The 17,215-nt window shown below is 38.2% G+C and overlaps 1 protein-coding gene across 5 annotated transcripts in view; it reads left to right on the top strand.

The window, feature by feature from the left end:
* The window catches only part of SIK3 (SIK family kinase 3), a 267,644-nt gene that overhangs the window by 151,482 nt on the left and 98,947 nt on the right, over positions 1-17,215 (top strand). For 4 of the 5 annotated variants that reach the window (XM_061440398.1, XM_061440397.1, XM_061440401.1 and 1 more), the window contains exon 3: positions 972-1,035. The exons of the other annotated variant lie outside the window; for it this stretch is intronic. In XM_061440398.1, coding sequence (XP_061296382.1) covers positions 972-1,035 — 64 coding nt within the window. The remainder of the gene's footprint in view (positions 1-971; positions 1,036-17,215) is intronic. 5 annotated transcript variants of the gene reach the window in all.

Genomic DNA, 17,215 nt, shown 5'->3' with positions numbered 1-17,215 from the left:
GTGAATGAGGAACTGGATTTTTACTTTTATTTAATATTAATTTAAATATAAAAACTGGAGCTGTTTACAATTAAAAGTGTGTGAAATAATATTGATAATAAAATATAATATTAGAATTAATTTCACCTTTTTATTTTTTTAATGTGCTACTAGAAGAGTTAAAATTGTATGTGAGACTCACATAGTATTTCTGTTGGATACCACTACCGTAGAATGATATAAAATAAACTATTAACAGAGTGTCCTCTGGGGAATAAAATGGAAGGGCTTAGACAGAGGAAAACCTTTGGTCTTTTGTTTATATACTAGGTATTTAAAGTGTTTATAATGAACATTTATACTTATACATTATACTTTAATAAATATTTGACAAAAGTAAAAAGGAAGAAGGAACTGATAACACACCACAAGTTTTTAGAAAAGTAGTAAAATAAAGACTAATATTAAAATACAAATGAGTAGTTTATATCTTTGAGGTTGTTGAATGGAAAGTTGTCATTTCCATTTTTTAAAAAGCACAGCTATATGTAATATCTGTGTAGTTCTTAAGTGATTCCAGTTGTTCTCCCTGAGTTTTATTTTGGTTGGGTTTTGGGAGGGACATTTTTGAGCTTCAAGTGATCAATGATCCAAAACTTCCAAGTGACCAAATGTGAACTTTTTGGTTCTTGGCAGTGTCTTTGTGTCTCTTTGTGGAGCTTAAAAGATTGCCGAGGCCTGCTGGGACAATGCAAGGACTGACTCCCTCAAGTAGTAAATATTTCCTACTTTTAAGAACTTGGAGGAATACCTGTTTCCCCCCTTCTTCATGGCATTTATATCTGTTCCCTCCCAGCTCTGCAAGTTTGAAGTCTCCTTTAGGCAGAATGGTTGTTAACACTTCACACGACAAGAGAAAGAGCTGTTAGTCTCTGCCCCTGTGCCGTCAGCCTGTCACTTGTGTCACTGTCATTTTCCTGCCTTTGCACCAGGTCATGGAGACAGAGCGGATGATTTATCTGGTGACAGAATATGCTAGTGGAGGGGAAATATTTGGTAAGTACATTTATTGCATTCTTTAAACAGCGGTTGAGCGTAGCATGGCAAACTTCAAATAGCTGTTCAGTGCCTTTTCACTTGAACAGCTGTCACTTGATGCTGCCCTTCAGTGCTGTCGTCTTCTACCAGCAAAGCAATTTTAATGATTTTTGAGTCACCTCTTAAAGTTCTCACCATCTTTGTTTCCTTAGCAAAGGTGGTTTGTTTGTTTCGGTCAGGTGTTGACAGTTGAGATTAAAGATCTTCAAAAACAAAACATTTCTGTGAACATGAGGGTCTTTCCTATTGCCAGATTCTAGTTGGGGTGACAGTATGTGACAGAACCCCTTCAAATGTGGTGGGTGGGCCCCTGTTGTATATGAAAGAGTCTCTCAGAGTGAACAGTCTCACCCTAACTCATTCTTTAACATTCACTTAAATATGACATGTAACTGTATTCCTTACCATGTGTTCACAGTTTCTTTGATGATTCTTATAATTTAGGAGGTTTTGTGTTCAGTAACTGTGTGTTGTTTTTTTTTCCTCTAACACTTAGCACAACATTAGAATTAAGCTGGAGAATTTGTTACCAGGAAATATGTCATTTTGAGGTGGTAAAAACTGGCCCCCCTCAATTTTTCTTTTGGTAGCTGTGATAAATGGAGCCAAATAAAGACTAAACTTTCAAACCTAGATTGACATGTCTTTTTATTTTTAAATTTTCTTTTTGGCATGTGAATATAGAAAAGGGTTTCTTATGTATTTTAGGTTTATCTAGTTTGTTTTTTTAGATTTTGATTTGGTTTAAGTCTGGATGGTAAGAACTTTTTTAATTTTTAAAATATTGGCACTTGCTAAGTGCCTAATATATATTAAAAAGCATGAAATCACCATTAAGTGGCATTTTCTAATTAGTGACTGGGGAGTTGTGACTGAAGATTTTTTGATATGTTAAACTGAAAGCTGATCAATTTTATATCTAATAATCTTCAAAATAAGTGTGAGTCTTTTTAAAAAGAGGTATCATTTCCTAATGACGTTTTCACTTGGCTTTGTATCTACTTATGTATAATGGTAATCTTGAGAGCAAAGAGACCTTGTCATCTTAACATTCATAATAATCAAAGAACCAAGCACAGTGCACATTAAATCTACCTTGCTCCTTAGAAAACAGATTTCAAAAGTATAGAATAGATAACAATGCCCTGTTCGTAGATTCTTTGTGGGAACATAGCTCATGGCATGGGGAAATAGAATAGTACTTTTCATGGTATTATTATAAAAGATCTGGAGGAGGAAGAAATTGCTGTTACCAAAAGAAAGGACTGTGCCTACACAAGGAGAGAAGTGTCTCATGAGGTCTAGTTTTAAAAGTATCTGTATCAAAGATGAAGGGATGGGTTTAATCAAGAATATGCGCTTTGGAGGCAGCTATACCTGGTTTTGAATCACATTGTTGCCGCCTATTTGCTTTTTTACTTGGATTCCAGGACTCACATTCATGGCCTATAAAGTCAGATCTGTAACATCTCCCTTGTAGTTGTGATGATTAAATGAGAAAGCGCATGGAGAGCCCTAGCACTTTGCTTCCTTTACCTCCTTTACCTCCGTGTAATAGAACAAGTGGTTGATCGACTGCTGGCAGGACAATGTGAGACACTGTGCTGCCCTCCCCAGTGAAACTGGTGAAAGTAATTTTAAAAAACCCCTAAACTCCAGCCATTTCAAGTCTCTGGAAATGGTTCTGAGGGTGAACAGCAACTGAAGAAACATTTATTCAAGAACATCTATGAAAATTTGGTAAGAAATAAGAGAGCTTGTGGTCTTTAAGCCAGTGCTACTTCCTTCTTCCCCTCTAGCCAACTCAGCAAGGTTACTCCAGCCAAGACCACAGGCCTGCCCTCTGGCCTTCCCTTTTCACCTAGACTAATGGATTTCTTCCCGGAGGAACGGGACATAAACATTTCTCATCCTGCTCCAGCTACCTATTGCTGTTGCTAAGTCGTGGGTTAGAGCAGTTGAACAGTGAGGACTCCTTTGTCTGCCCAACTCATACTTGTAGAGTTTGAGTGAGGCACACTGAGAATACTGGGACCCAGCTCATTCTTGCTTTATGTTATAAACTAGTAGGTCATCTCAAGAGAGGCAAGCAGGGACAATTTAGAATCTGCGCCCTTTCTCTGCACTGAACTCTGCTCCTAGAGAAGGGAGCGTTAGTCAAAGAAAGCTTTGCCATTGTCCCCACGCCTAGCTTCAGAGTCCTGCCTCAGAGATTTGTCCAGAGGGAGAAACAGACCATAACACATTTAGCTCCTAATTTCTTCCCATAGGAACTGACTTCATTTGCAACAGAGAATGAAGAAGTTTAAGCCTGAAGGCACTCATGAAAACAGTGGAGGTTGTGGTAAAAGGCATTTCAGAGGAGATTTGAGCAGGCTAAATATAAGCCCGCTAGTTTGCAGGCAAGAACCAGGGAATAGAACATCACAAGAGCCTTCTAAGGTCAGAAAAAAAATCAAACACTGATCTCAGAAACTGTTCCTTCAAAGGAACGAGAATTTGATTAGATTGTTTATAGACCAGTTCATGCTGTAGGGCATTGTTGAAAATAATAGAGCAACCAGCCAAAATTTTTGGATTTTAACACCTGGGCATGGTTAAAGAAAGACAGGAAGAGAGCTCTACCCAAACCATGGTGATCCAGTGATCTGATGGTAATTGTGGATGTAACAAGGATATGTGCCTCCCTGAGGAATAGCATCAGAAGTTGATCACTATTTATAGGGGAGTTCAGTTCAGTTCAGTAGCTTAGTCGTGTCCGACTCTTTGCGACCCCATGGACTGCAGCACGCCAGGCCTCCCTGTCCATCACTAACTGCCGGAGTTTACTCAAACTCATGTCCATCTAGTCGGTGATGCCATCCAACCATCTCATCCTCTGTCGGCCCATTCTCCTCCTGCCTTCAGTCTTTCCCAATCTTTCTCAGGGTCTTTTCAAATGAGTCCGCTCTTTGCATCAGGTGGCCAAAGTATTTCAGCTTCAGCATCAGTCCTTCCAATGAACACTCAGGACTGATCTCCTTTAGGATGCACTGGTTGGAGTCCCTTGCAGTCCAAGGGACTCTTGAGTCTTCTCCAACACCACAGTTCAAAAGCATCAATTCTTCAGCGCTCAGCTTTCTTTATAGTCCCACTCTCACATCCATACATGACCACTGGAAAAACCATAGCCTTGGCTAGACGGACCTTTGTTGGCAAAGTAACATCTCTGCTTGTTAATATGCTGTCTAAGTTGGTCATAACTTTTCTCCCAAGGAGTAAGCGTCTTTTTATTTCATAGCTGCAGTCACCATCTGCAGTGATTTTGGAGCCCCCCAGAATAAAGTCTGCCTCTGTTTCTACTGTTTCCCCAGCTATTTCCCATGAAGTGATGGGACCAGATGCCATGATCTTTGTTTTCTGAATGTTGAGCTTTAAGCCAACTTTTTCAGTCTCCTCTTTCACTTTCATAAAGAGGCTCTTTAGTTCTTCACTCTCTGCCATAAGGGTGGTGTCATCTGCATATCTGAGGTTATTGATATTTCTCTGGCCAATCTTGATTCCAGCTTGTGCTTTATCCAGCCCAGCGTTTCTCATGATGTACTATGCATATAAGTTAAATAAGTAGGGTGACAATATACAGCCTTGACGTACTCCTTTTCCTATTTGGAACCAGTCGGTTGTTCCATGTCCAGTTCTAACTGTTGCTTCCTGACCTGGATATAGGTTTCTCAAGAGAAAGGTCAGGTGGTCTGGTATTCCCATCTCCTTCAGAATTTTCCACAGTTTATTGTGATCCACATAGTCAAAGGCTTTGGCATAGTCAATAAAGCAGAAATAGATGTTTTTCTGGAACTCTCTTGCTTTTTCCATGATCCAGCGGATGTTGGCTATTTGATCTCTGGTTCCTCTGCCTTTTCTAAAACCAGCTTGAACATCAAGAAGTTCACGGTTCACGTATTGCTGGAGCCTGGCTTGGAGAATTTTGAGCATTATTTTACTAGCATGTGAGATGAGTGCAATTGTGCAGTAGTTTGAGCATTCTTTGGCATTGCCTTTCTTTGGAATTGGAATGAAAACTGACATTTTCCAGTCCTGTGGCCACTGCTGAGTTTTCCAAATTTGCTGGCATATTGAGTGCAGCACTTTCACAGCATCATCTTTAAGATTTGAAATAACTGGAATTCCATCACCTCCACTAGCTTTGTTCATAGTGATGCTTCCTAAGGCCCACTTGACTTCACATTCCAGGACGTCTGGCTCTAGGTGAGTGATCACACCATCGTGATTATCTTGGTCATGAAGATCTTTTTTGTACAGTTCTTCTGTGTATTCTTGGCACCTCTTCTTAATATCTTGTGCTTCTGTTAGGTCCATACCGTTTCTGTCCTTTATTGAGCCCATCTTTGCATGAAATGTTCCCTTGGTAGCTCTAATCTTCTTGAAGAGGTCTTTCTCTTTAGTCTTTCCTATTCTGTTTTCCTCTCTTTCTTTGCACTGATCGCTGAGGAAGGCTTTCTTATCTCTCCTTGCTGTTCTTTGGAACTCTGCATTCAAATGGGTAATCTTTCCTTTTCTCCTCTGCTTTTGCCTTTTCTTCTTTTCACAGCTATTTGTAAGGCCTCCTCAGACAGCCATTTTGCTTTTCTGCATTTCTTTTCCATGGCGATGGTCTTGATCCCTGTCTCCTGTACAGTGTCACGAACCTCAGTCCATAGTTCATCAGGCACTCTGTCTATCAGATCTAGTCCCTTAAATCTATTTCTCACTTCCACTTGTCTAATCGTAAGGGATTTGATTTAGGGGAATAAACTTCCCCTAAATGTAGGGGATTTGATTTGTATAGGGGAATAAACACTAAAACAATCCAGTCCGTCTCTAAACAAATACACAGAGAACAATAACATGCTCCAGAAGGGTGGAGCACCTAGAGGTGACAGAACGTATTATGTAAAACATCTATATTCCAACAACAGCAAACTGTGGAGCATATAAAGAAACAGGAAAGTATGACCCATATACTGAAAAGGAAAGTATGACCCATTTACTGAAAAAAAAAGCAGGCCATAGAAACTGCCTATCAGAGTGACCATATTTATCAAGAAAAGACTTTAAAGTAGCCATAATGGAAATGTTCATAGACTTAAAGGAACTCACAATTAAAGTGCTGAAAAAGGATACGATTGCAGGGTCACATCAAATAAGAATATCAGTAAAAAGGTAGAAATTATAAAAAATAAGTGAAAGAAATTATGGAATTGAACAGTAAAATAACTAAAATGTATCAGAGAGACTTAACTATAGATTTGAACTTGCAGAACAGGAAATGAATTTGTAGATAGATAGGAGAAGGCAATGGCACCCCCACTCCAGTACTCTTGCCTGACAAATGCCATGGACGGAGGAGCCTGGTAGGCTGCAGTCCATGGTGTCCCAAAGAGTCGGACATGACTGAGTGACTTCCCTTTCACTTTTCACTTTCAAGCATTGGAGAAGGAAATGGCAGCCCACTCCAGTGTTCTTGCCTGGAGCATCCCAGGGATGGGAGAGCCTGATGGGCTGCCATCTGTGGGGTCATACAGAGTCGGACACGACTGAAGTGCCCTAGCAGCAGCAGCAGCAGGCATGTTATGGGGCTTCCCAGGTGGCACTAGTGGTGAAGAACCCACTTGCCGTGCAGGAGATAAGAGACACGGGCCCAATCCCGGGGTCGGGAAGACGCCCTGGAGGAGGGCGTGGTAACCCACTCCAGTATTCTTGCCTGGAGAATCCCATGGACACAGGAGCCTAGTGGGCTACAGTCCATAGGGTCGCAAAGAGGTGGACATGACTGAAGTGACCTAGCACGCACGCACACAGGCATGCACGTACACAGGCTTGTTAATGCAGGTTGCAGAACAAAGAGAAAATTGAATTAAAAACAATGAACAGACCCTCAGAGAAATAAGAGGTACAATCAAATGCTCCAATATATGTATAATGGGAGCACTAAAAGAAGAGAGAAAGGAGCAGAAAAAATATGCAAGAAAGTAATGGCTGTAAACTTCAAAAATTCATTGAAAAACAATAACCTACATATCTAGGAATTTCTTCAAAATCCAGTTAGCAGTAAACACAAAGAGGTCCACAAACAGATATATCATAGTAAATATAATGGAAGTTAAAGACAGATACTGAAAGCATCAAGAGAAAAATGATGTGACACTTAAAGGCAATTCCTTAAGTTTTGGTAGTAAACTTTTCAGCAGAAATGATGAAGGCCAGAAGGCAATAGGATAACATTTGTAAGGTGCTGAAAGGAAGGAAAAAAAAGAAAACCTGTTAACCAAAATCCTATATCCAGTAAACCTGTATTTCAAAAATGAAGGCAAAGTAGTTTCTCAGATAATCAAGTGCTGAGGGATTTTGTTGCTGATAGATCCACATTATAAGAAATGCTAAAGGAAGTTCTTCAAGGTAAAAGCAGATGACTTCACATGGTAATTTGAGTTCATGCAAGAAAAAAGGGCACCAATAAATGTCATGTAATCATAAAAGACAGAAGTGATACATACTTTCTGCTTTTTTCTCTTAATGTATTTAAAAATAAATATGAAATACATTATTAAGGCTATAGTATAATGTATTTGTCAGTAGCAGCACAATGGAGGTGGTATGTGTGTGAGAAAAACTGCATTACGCTAAGGAAGTCATTATAGATGATACAGAAATAATTATAGTGGTGTATTGTTGGATTTGTAGCATTAATCAATGTAATTTTATTATAAAAACACTAGAAAAGAGGGTAAAAGAAATGATACTATAAAGGAGAAACACTTCTATATAATCATCAAAATTAAGCTGGTATAAATCAGAACCTCATTTGAGTAAGATAAAATATACATGCTAAACACTGAAGTAGTCTCTTAAAAAAATACCCTCAAGAATTGCAATGCAAAAGTCATTAAATAAATTGAAATGCTTTGTTAGAAAATATTCACTTAATGCAGAAGAAAGCAGTAATGAAGAATAGAATAAAATAGACAAACTGTATGGAAAACAAAAGGTGAAACAGCAGATGTAAATCCGTTATCAGTAATTACATTAAGTGCAAATGGGTGGGATAATGTAATGCAAAGGCAATGATTGTTGAACTGAATAAAAACAACGTGGTCGATTGTATGCTGTCTACAAGAAACATACTTTAAAGATACCAGTAAACTGAAAGTAAAAGGATGGAAAATGTTACATCATGCAAATAGCAGTGATAAGAAAGCTAGAATATCTATGTTGATATCAGATAAAATAGACTTTAAACACAAAAGACTTTCTTTTTCTACTTACTTCCCTTGTGGGTCAGACAGTAAAGCGTCTGCCTACAATGCAGGAGGACCCGGGTTCGATCCCTGGGTCGGAAGGTCCTCTGGAGAAGGAAATGGCAACCCACTCCAGTACTCTTGCCTGGAAAATCCCATGGATGGAAGAGCATAGTAGGCTACAGTCCACGGGGTCGCAAAGAGTCAGACATGACTGAGCGACTTCACTTGGTCTAGAGATAAAGAGGGATATGATGAGAAGGTAATACGTTAGTATGTAAGCTGTAACAGTTATAAACATATGTGTCTAATAACAGGGCACCAAAGTATATCAAACAACAACTGGCAGAAATGAAGGAAGAAATAGACAGTGACAACAACTGAAAGCTTCAACACCCTCCTTGCAATAATGGATAGAAAAATTAGGCAGAAGATCAACAAGGAAAAAATAAGACTTGGTCGACCAATACCCAACTATACCTAACAGATACTGATAGAATACTTCATCTAATAGCAATACAACATACATGCTTATCAAGTAAACACAGAACATTCTCAAGGATAGACCATATACTAGGCCATAAGACAAACCTCCATAAAATTTAAACTTATTTAGTTTTAGTAGTAATACAAAATGTTTTATAGCCACAATGAAATGAAATTAGAAATGAATAGTAGGAAAATTTGGGGAACTCACAAATATGTGCAATTTAAACAGTGTATTTTAAAGTAAGCAATGAGTCAATAAGTCAAAAGCAAATTCAGAAAGTACTTTGAGATGAATGAAAGTAAGGACAATATTTCAAAACCTGTGGATTGCAACTACCAGGGTCCTTAGAGGGAAGTTTATAACAGTAAAATTATAAGTTTATAACCATAAAATGTGCATAGTAAGAAAGATCAATTACCTAGTCTTCTACCTTAAGACAATGAAAGAGTAAGAGCACCCCAAAACTAAAACAAGCTGAAGGAAGGAAATAATTATAGCAGAAGTTAACGAAAGAATAGAAAAAAATAGAGAAAATCAATGAAAACAAAAGCTGGTTCTTTGAAATGGTCAACAAAATTGGCAAATCTTTAGTTAGATTGACCAAGCAAAAAATGAAACACTCAAATTACCAGAATCATAAATGAAAGAAGAGATATTACTAATGATCCTAAATTAATAACAGTTGTAAAGGAATACTTGAGCAATTATATATCCACAAATCATTTAACTTAGATAAAATGGACAAATTCCTAGATAGATACAAACTGTTGAAACTGACTCAATAGATACATAATCTGAATATATCTATATCAAGTGAAGAGATTGAAGCAGTAATCAAAAACCACACATAAAAAAGTCCATGTCCAGAGGGCATCACTGCTGAACTCTACCAAATATTTAAAAAGAATTACTAATAACAGCAAACTTTGACAAACTCTTCTTGAAAATAGAAGAGGAGATGTACGTGATGTATGTATACTTGATACTTGACACATACCTGATTCCAATACCAGACAAAGACATCACAAGGGGGAAGAAAAACAACACTACAGACCAGTATCTCTTATGAATATCGTTGCAAAATTCTTCAAAAGGATAGTTACAAACAAAATCTGGCAGCATATAAGAAGAATTATACACTATGACCAAGTGGAATTTATTTACTTGCAAAGAATGCAAAGTTGGTTCACCATATCAGAATTCAGGAATATGATCAGTTCAGTTCAGTTGCTCATCATGTCCAACTCTTTGTGACCCCATAGACTGAAGCATGCCAGGCTTCCCTGTCCATCACCAACTCCCGGAGCTTGCTCAAGCTCGTGTTCATCAAGTTAGTGATGCCATCCAAGCATCTTGTCCTCTGTCGTCCTCTTCTCCTCCTGCCTTCAGTCTTTCCTAGCATCAGGGCCTTTTCCAGAGGGTTAGTTCTTCACATCGCTGAAGCTTTGGAGCTTCAGCTTCAACATCAGTCCTTCAAAATGAATATTCAGGACTGATTTCTTTAGGATTGATTGGTTTGATCTCCTTGCAATCCAAGGGTCTCTCAAGAGTCTTCAACAACCACAGTTCAAAATCATCAGTTCTTCGGCACTCAACTTTCTTTATGGTCCAACTCTCACATCCATACACGACTATTGGATATACATGAATGTAATATATATCAATAAAAGAAAACACAAGATAACATGATCATCTCCCATGCATCTATGCCCAACCTATGTCAAAAGAGGCAAGAGTATACAATGGAGAAAAGACAGTCTTTTTAATAAGTCAGGCTGGGAAAACTGGACAGCTACATGTAAAAGAATGTAATTAGAACATCTTCTTACAACCTACACGAAAATAAACTCAGAATAGATCAAAGACCTAAATATAAGGCTATACACTATAAAACTCTCAGAGGAACACATAGGCAGTATACTCTGTGACATAAATCATAGCAATTTTTTTTTGATCCCCCTCCTAGAGTAATGAGAATAAAAACAAAAATAAACAAATAGGACCTAATTAAATTGAAAAGCTTCTGGACAGCAAAGGAAACCATACACAAAACACAAAGACAACCCACAGGCTGGGAGAAAATGTTTGCAAACAAAGCAACCAACAGGAGATTAATCTCCAAAATATACAAACAGCTCATGCAGCTCTATGTCAAAAAACACTAAACAACCCAATAAAAAAAAAGTGATCAGAAAATCTAAATGGACATTTCTCCAAGGAAGACATGTAGATGGCCAAAAAAACACATGAAAAGATGCTCAACATTACTGATTATAAGAGAAATGCACATTGAGACTACAGTGAGGTGTCACCTCACACTGGTCAAAATGGCCATCATCAAAAAGTCTATAAACAGTAAAACCTGGAGAGGGTGTGGAGAAAAGGGAACACCCCTACAATGTGCTGGGGATGTAAATTGGTACAAACACAATGGAGAACAGGATGGAAGTTCCTTAAAAATCTAAAAATAGAATTGCAGTATGATCCAGCACTCCCACTCCTGGGCATATATCCAGAGAAAACTAATCTGAAAGGATATATGCACCCCAGTGCTTATCGCAGCACTAGTTACAATACAATACATGGAAGCAACATAAATGTCCATCAGCGGAGGAGTGGATAAAGAAGATGTGGTACACATATACAGTGGACTATTACTCAGCCATAAAAAAGAATGAAATAATGCCATTTGTAGCAACATGGATGAATGGTTAGTCATCAGTATGTTTAAGGATGAAAGAATAGGTTTAAGGTTGAAACCCTTCATACCATCAGTATTTAAGTTGAAAATGAGGCCACAAAATATGAAAAAGCCACTGTTCATGAAAGACAATTGTGGTATGGCAAAAACCACCACAATATTGTAATTATCCTCCAATTTAAATAAATTAATATTTAAAAAGCTAAGGAAAATAGAAATTTTAAAAAGTAGTAGTGTTAAATGCTGTAGAAAAGTCAACTACGATAAGGACAGAAAAGTAACTTCTGACTTTGTAATGATGTTTTCAGTATTCTTAAAGAGACTGTTTCACCAGTGCAGTAAGATTAGAAATTAGAATGTAATGGGGTGAGCTATGAGTGCATAAATGTTATATAATAACTCAATTCTAAAATACATATTGACATAATCATTGAAAATATATAAAAGTGATGGTCAACAGAAGAGTCTGAAATGCAGTACTTGGGTGCAGTCTCAAAAATGACAGAAGGAACTCTGTTCGTTTCCAAGGCAAACCATTCAATATCACAGTAATTCAAGTCTGTGCCCCAATCACTAATGCCAGAGAAGCTGAAGTTGAATGGTTCTATGACCACCTACAAGACCTTCTAGAACTAACACCAAAAACATGTCCTTTTCATCATAGGGGACTGGAATGCAAAAGTTGGAGGTCAAGCAATACCTGGAGTAACAGGCGAGTTTGGCTTTGGAGTACTAAATGAAGCAGGGCAAAGGCTAACTGAGTTTTGCCAAGAGAACGCACTGGTCATAGCAAACAGCCTCTTCCAGCAGCACAAGAGAGAACTCTAAGCTTGGACATCACCATATGGTCAATACCGAAATGAGGTTGATTATATTCTTTGCAGCCAAAGCTGTATACAGTCAGCAAAAACAAGACCAGGAGCTTACTGTGGCTCAGATCATGAACTCTTTATTGCAAAATTCAGACTTAAATTGAAGAAAGTAGGGAGTACCACTAGAACATTCAGGTATGACCTAAATCAAATCCCTTACGATTATACAATAGAAGTGACAAATAGATTCAAGGAGTTAGATCTGATGGACAGACTGCCTGAAGAACTATGGATGGAGATTCATGACATTGTACAGGAGGTGATGATCAAGACCATCCCCAAGAAAGAGAAATGCAAAAAGGCAAAATGGTTGTCTAAGGAGGACTTATAGATAGCTGAGAGAAGAAGAGAAGCTAAAGGCAAAGGGGAAAAGGAAATATATACCCATCTGAATGCAGAGTTCCAAAGAATAGCAAGGAGAGATATTAAGCCTTCCTCAGTGATCAATGGAGAAAAATAGAGGAAAACAATAGAATGGGAAAGACTAGAGATCTCTTCAAGAAAATTAGAGATACCACGCGAACATTTCTTGTAAAGATGGGTACAATAAAGGACAGAAACAGTATGGACCTAACAGAAGCAAAAGATGTTAAGAAGAGGTGGTAGGAATACACAGAAGAACTATACAAAAAAGACCCAGATAACCATGATGGTGTGATCACTCACCTAGAGCCAGATGTCCTGGAATGTGAAGTCAAGTGGGCCTTAGGAAGCATCACTACGAACAAAGCTAGTTGGAGGTGATGGAGTTCCAGTTGAGCTATTTTAAATCCTAAAAGATGATGCTGTGAAAATGCTGCACTCAATGTGCCAGCAAATTTGGAAAACTCAGCAGTGGCCACAGGACTGGAAAAGGTCAGTTTTCATTCTAATCCCAAAGAAAGGGAATGCCAAAGAATGTTCAAACTACTGCACAATTGGAGTCATCTCACAGGCTAGCAAAGTAATGCTCAAAATTCTCCAAGCGAGGCTTCAACAGTACATGAACCAACAACTTCCAGATGTGCAGTCAAGTTGCCAACATCTGCTGGATCATCAAGAAAGCAAGAGAGTTTCAGAAAAATATCTACTTCTGCTTTATTGACTGTGCCAAAGCCTTTGACTATATGGATCACAATAAACTGTGGAAAATTCTGAAAGAGATGGGAATACCAGACTACCTGACCTGCCTCTTGAGAAATCTGTATGCAGGTCAGGAGGCAACAGTTAGAACCAGAATTGGAACAACAGACTGGTTCCAAATTGGGAAAGGAGTATGTCAAGGCCGTATATTGTCACCCTGCTTATTTAACTTCCATGCAGAGTACATCATGCAAAATGCCAAGCTGGATGAAGCACAAGCTAGAATCAAGATTGCCAGGAGAAATATCAATAACCTCAGATATGCAGATGACACCACCCTTATGGTAGAAAGCAGAGAGAACTAAAGAGCCTCTTGATGAAAGTGAAAGAGGAAAGTGAAAAAGTTGGCTTAAAACAACATTCAAAAAACTATAATCATGGCATCCCATCCCATCACTTCATGGCAAATAGATGGGGAAACAATGGAAACAGTGACAGACTTTATTTTCTTGAGCTCCAAAATCTCTGCAGGTGGTGACTGCAGCAATGAAATTAAAAGATGCTTGCTTCTTAGAAGAAAAGGTATGACCAACCTAGACAGCATATTCAAAAGCAGAGACATTACTTTGCCAACAAAGGTCCATCTAGTTAAGTGAGTGAAGTTGCTCAGTCGTGTCTGACTCTTTTTGACCCCATCCACCAGGCTCCTCCGTCCATGGGATTTTCCGGGCAAGGGTACTGGAGTGGGTTGCCTTTCCTTCTCCAAAGCTGTGGTTTTTCCAGTAGTTGTGTATGGAATGTGAGAGTTGGAGCATAAAGAAAGCTGAATGCCAAAAAATTGATGCTTTTGAACTGTGGTGTTGGAGGAGACTCTTTGAGAGGCCCTTGGACTGCAAGGTGACCAAACCAGTCACTCCTAAAGGAAATCTGTCCTGAATATTCATTGGAGGGACTGATGCTGAAGCTAAAGCTGCAATACTTTGGCCTTCTGATGCGAAGAACTGACTCATTAGAAAAGACCCCGATGCTGGGAAAGACTGAAGTCAGGAGGGGAAGGGGATGACAGGATGAGATGGTTGGATGGCATGACCATCTTGATGGACATGAGTTTGAGCAAGCTTTGGGATTTGGTGATGGACAGGGAGGCCTGGTGCATTGCAGTCCACGGGGTCACAGAGTCGGGCACGACTGAGCAACTGAACTTAACTGAAAAGTGATAGTATCAGAGTCAAGAATGTCTTCTCTCCAAAGAATAAATATAAAACTAGACTAAATTGTCAGAAACACTCATTTAGGGTTCTGTAAATGAACGAATAGCAAACATCAAATTGAGAAGCTTAATTTATGAAAAGCTTTTAGCTTGTGATAAGAACAGTGGGAGGCTTGGCTTTCTTGCCTGAGCCCCTACATCTTTCATCTCTTCCTCTAGGGGAAACGGTGTGATCAAGGTGGGGCTGGCCTTAAGACCAGCATTTTTGTTGCCAGAGGCAGCTGACTTGATTTGAAATGAAAGATGAAAAACGCACACTCAGTTGTGTTGTCAGTGAAAATAGTAATTTTGGTAGAAAACGAATGTTGGGGGCTCAGGCCTTGCTAGCTAGTGTTGTGGCCTTGCTGGGGGTGAGCAGCAGTATGGTCCACTAGCCAGTAATCTAGTAGGGAGACCTTGTTAGTGAGAGAACCATAACAGAGTAGGATACCCTTCTCCATTCATCTCTGGTTTACCAGGGGACTGGCATCTACTAGCAAGTCCTGAGAGAGCCCAGCAACGTTTATAGCTGAGGCTGACTTTGAAACTTTCTGAACTTTGAGTGAACTCCTGAATCCACCAATAAATTTGTCAGCAGAAAGTGAAAGGTCTGCTGTCTTGACGACTAAGTGATGTAGACATAGGAATGAGCTCCAGGAAGCCATCCTAAAAAATAAAAGCAAGAACTTTAAAAACTAGCAGAGGTATCAATGGCTACATACCACAGAGAGACAGATTCTCAAATTAACCCTCTTATTTCTTAGAGGGTTACTAAAAAAAACAAGGATGAGCAACAGGAACAATAATCCTCAGGGGGAAAAGTAATAATCTAGAATTGGTTAAATATATTATCTATAATATTCACTTTTATTTAAAAAAAGTTTTAGGGGAGTGGGAATTGACTGAAGGCAATGAAAAAGTAGACTTCAGTTGTGAGTAGTAGAAATGTAAATGTGCAATATGATAACACTGTTATATGTTATGTATGAAAGTTGTTAAGACCGTAAATCCTGAGTTCTCATCACAAAACATTTTATTTTCTAGTTTTTTAACTTTGTGTCTATATGACTCTATATGAGATGATGAGTGTTCACTAAAATTATTGTGGTAATCATTTCATGATGTACGTAAGTCAAATCATGGTGCTGCACACCTTAAACTTAAATAGTGCTCTATGTCAGTTATACCGCAATAAAACTGAAAGAGACTATGGCTGATTCCTGTTAATGTATGGCAGAAACCATCACAATATTGTGGAGCAATTATTCTTCAATTGAAAATAAATGAATTTTATAATTTCCTTAAAAAAACCTGAAAGAGGGAGAAAAGAAAACCTGGGAACATGTGATCCAAAATCAGAAAGAAAAATAGTCAATGGAAATTTTCTCTGAGTGAGCTTAGATGTTGCTTTTAGCAAAAACTTCTGGCAGTTATTAAATTTGTCCAAACAAAGAAATCATGTTTAAATAACTAACAGAAAATATGATGACCACGACTTAACAAATAAGGAATCTCAGTAAGGATTTAGAAGCTATTAAAAAAGAAGGAAATGGAAATTCTAGAAAAGCACAATAACTGAGATGAAAAATACACTAGTTGAGTTCAAGAGCAGATTTTAGGTGGCAGGAAAAAAAACAAAAAACAAAACCCTGAGGAACTATCAATAGAAATAATCCAATCTGAAGAACGGAGAGAAGACCATTGAAGAAAAATAATCACAGCCTTTGAAATCTGTGAAACAAGATCAAGTTTACCAACATATTTATATTGGGAATTCCAAAAGGAAAGGAGAAAGGGACAGAAAGAATATTTGCAGAAATAGTGGGCAGAGATTTTTAAAGTGTATTATAAAACATCAATTTATAGTCTCAAGAAGCTCATTGAATCTCAAGTAGGATAATTGCAAAAAGATCTACCTCTAGATACATCATTGTCAGTTTGCTAAAAGACAAAAAGAATCTTGAAGCAGCAAGAGAAAATTGACTCATCACATACGGGGTAAAAGCAGTATGATTTATAGCTGGATTCTCATCAGAAAAAATGGAGGCGGTGGATTGACATGTTTAAAATGCCGAAATAAAAAACTGAACCATAAATTTTATATCTAGCAAAAATATCCTTTTAAATGAAGGCAAAATTAAGTCATTTCTAAATAACTATTTATAAAGACAGAGAGTTTCTTGTATAAGCAGATCTGCTGTTATAAGCCATCCCAAAGGAAATGCTCAGACTGAAAGCAAGTAATGCCAAACGGTAACTCATAGCCACAGGAGGAAATGAAGAAAATCAGGAAAGATGAATGTATAGGAAATAAAGGAGTATATAAATATAACTTTTCCCTCTTTTATTCTCTTAATTTCTTTAAAAGGCATAAAATGACTTAAAGTAACTATGACACTATTTCCGGATTTCTAGCAGAGATTGATGTAAGTATCTAGAGGAAGTTTGAGGAAATGGAGTTCTGTTGGAGTAACGTTCTGTATTTTACCT

This window comes from Bos javanicus, chromosome 15 (assembly GCF_032452875.1).
Source record: "Bos javanicus breed banteng chromosome 15, ARS-OSU_banteng_1.0, whole genome shotgun sequence".
Taxonomy (NCBI): Eukaryota; Metazoa; Chordata; class Mammalia; order Artiodactyla; family Bovidae; genus Bos; species Bos javanicus.
Note: the sequence above shows the minus strand (reverse complement) of the source record. Positions and strands in the feature narration are given on the sequence as shown.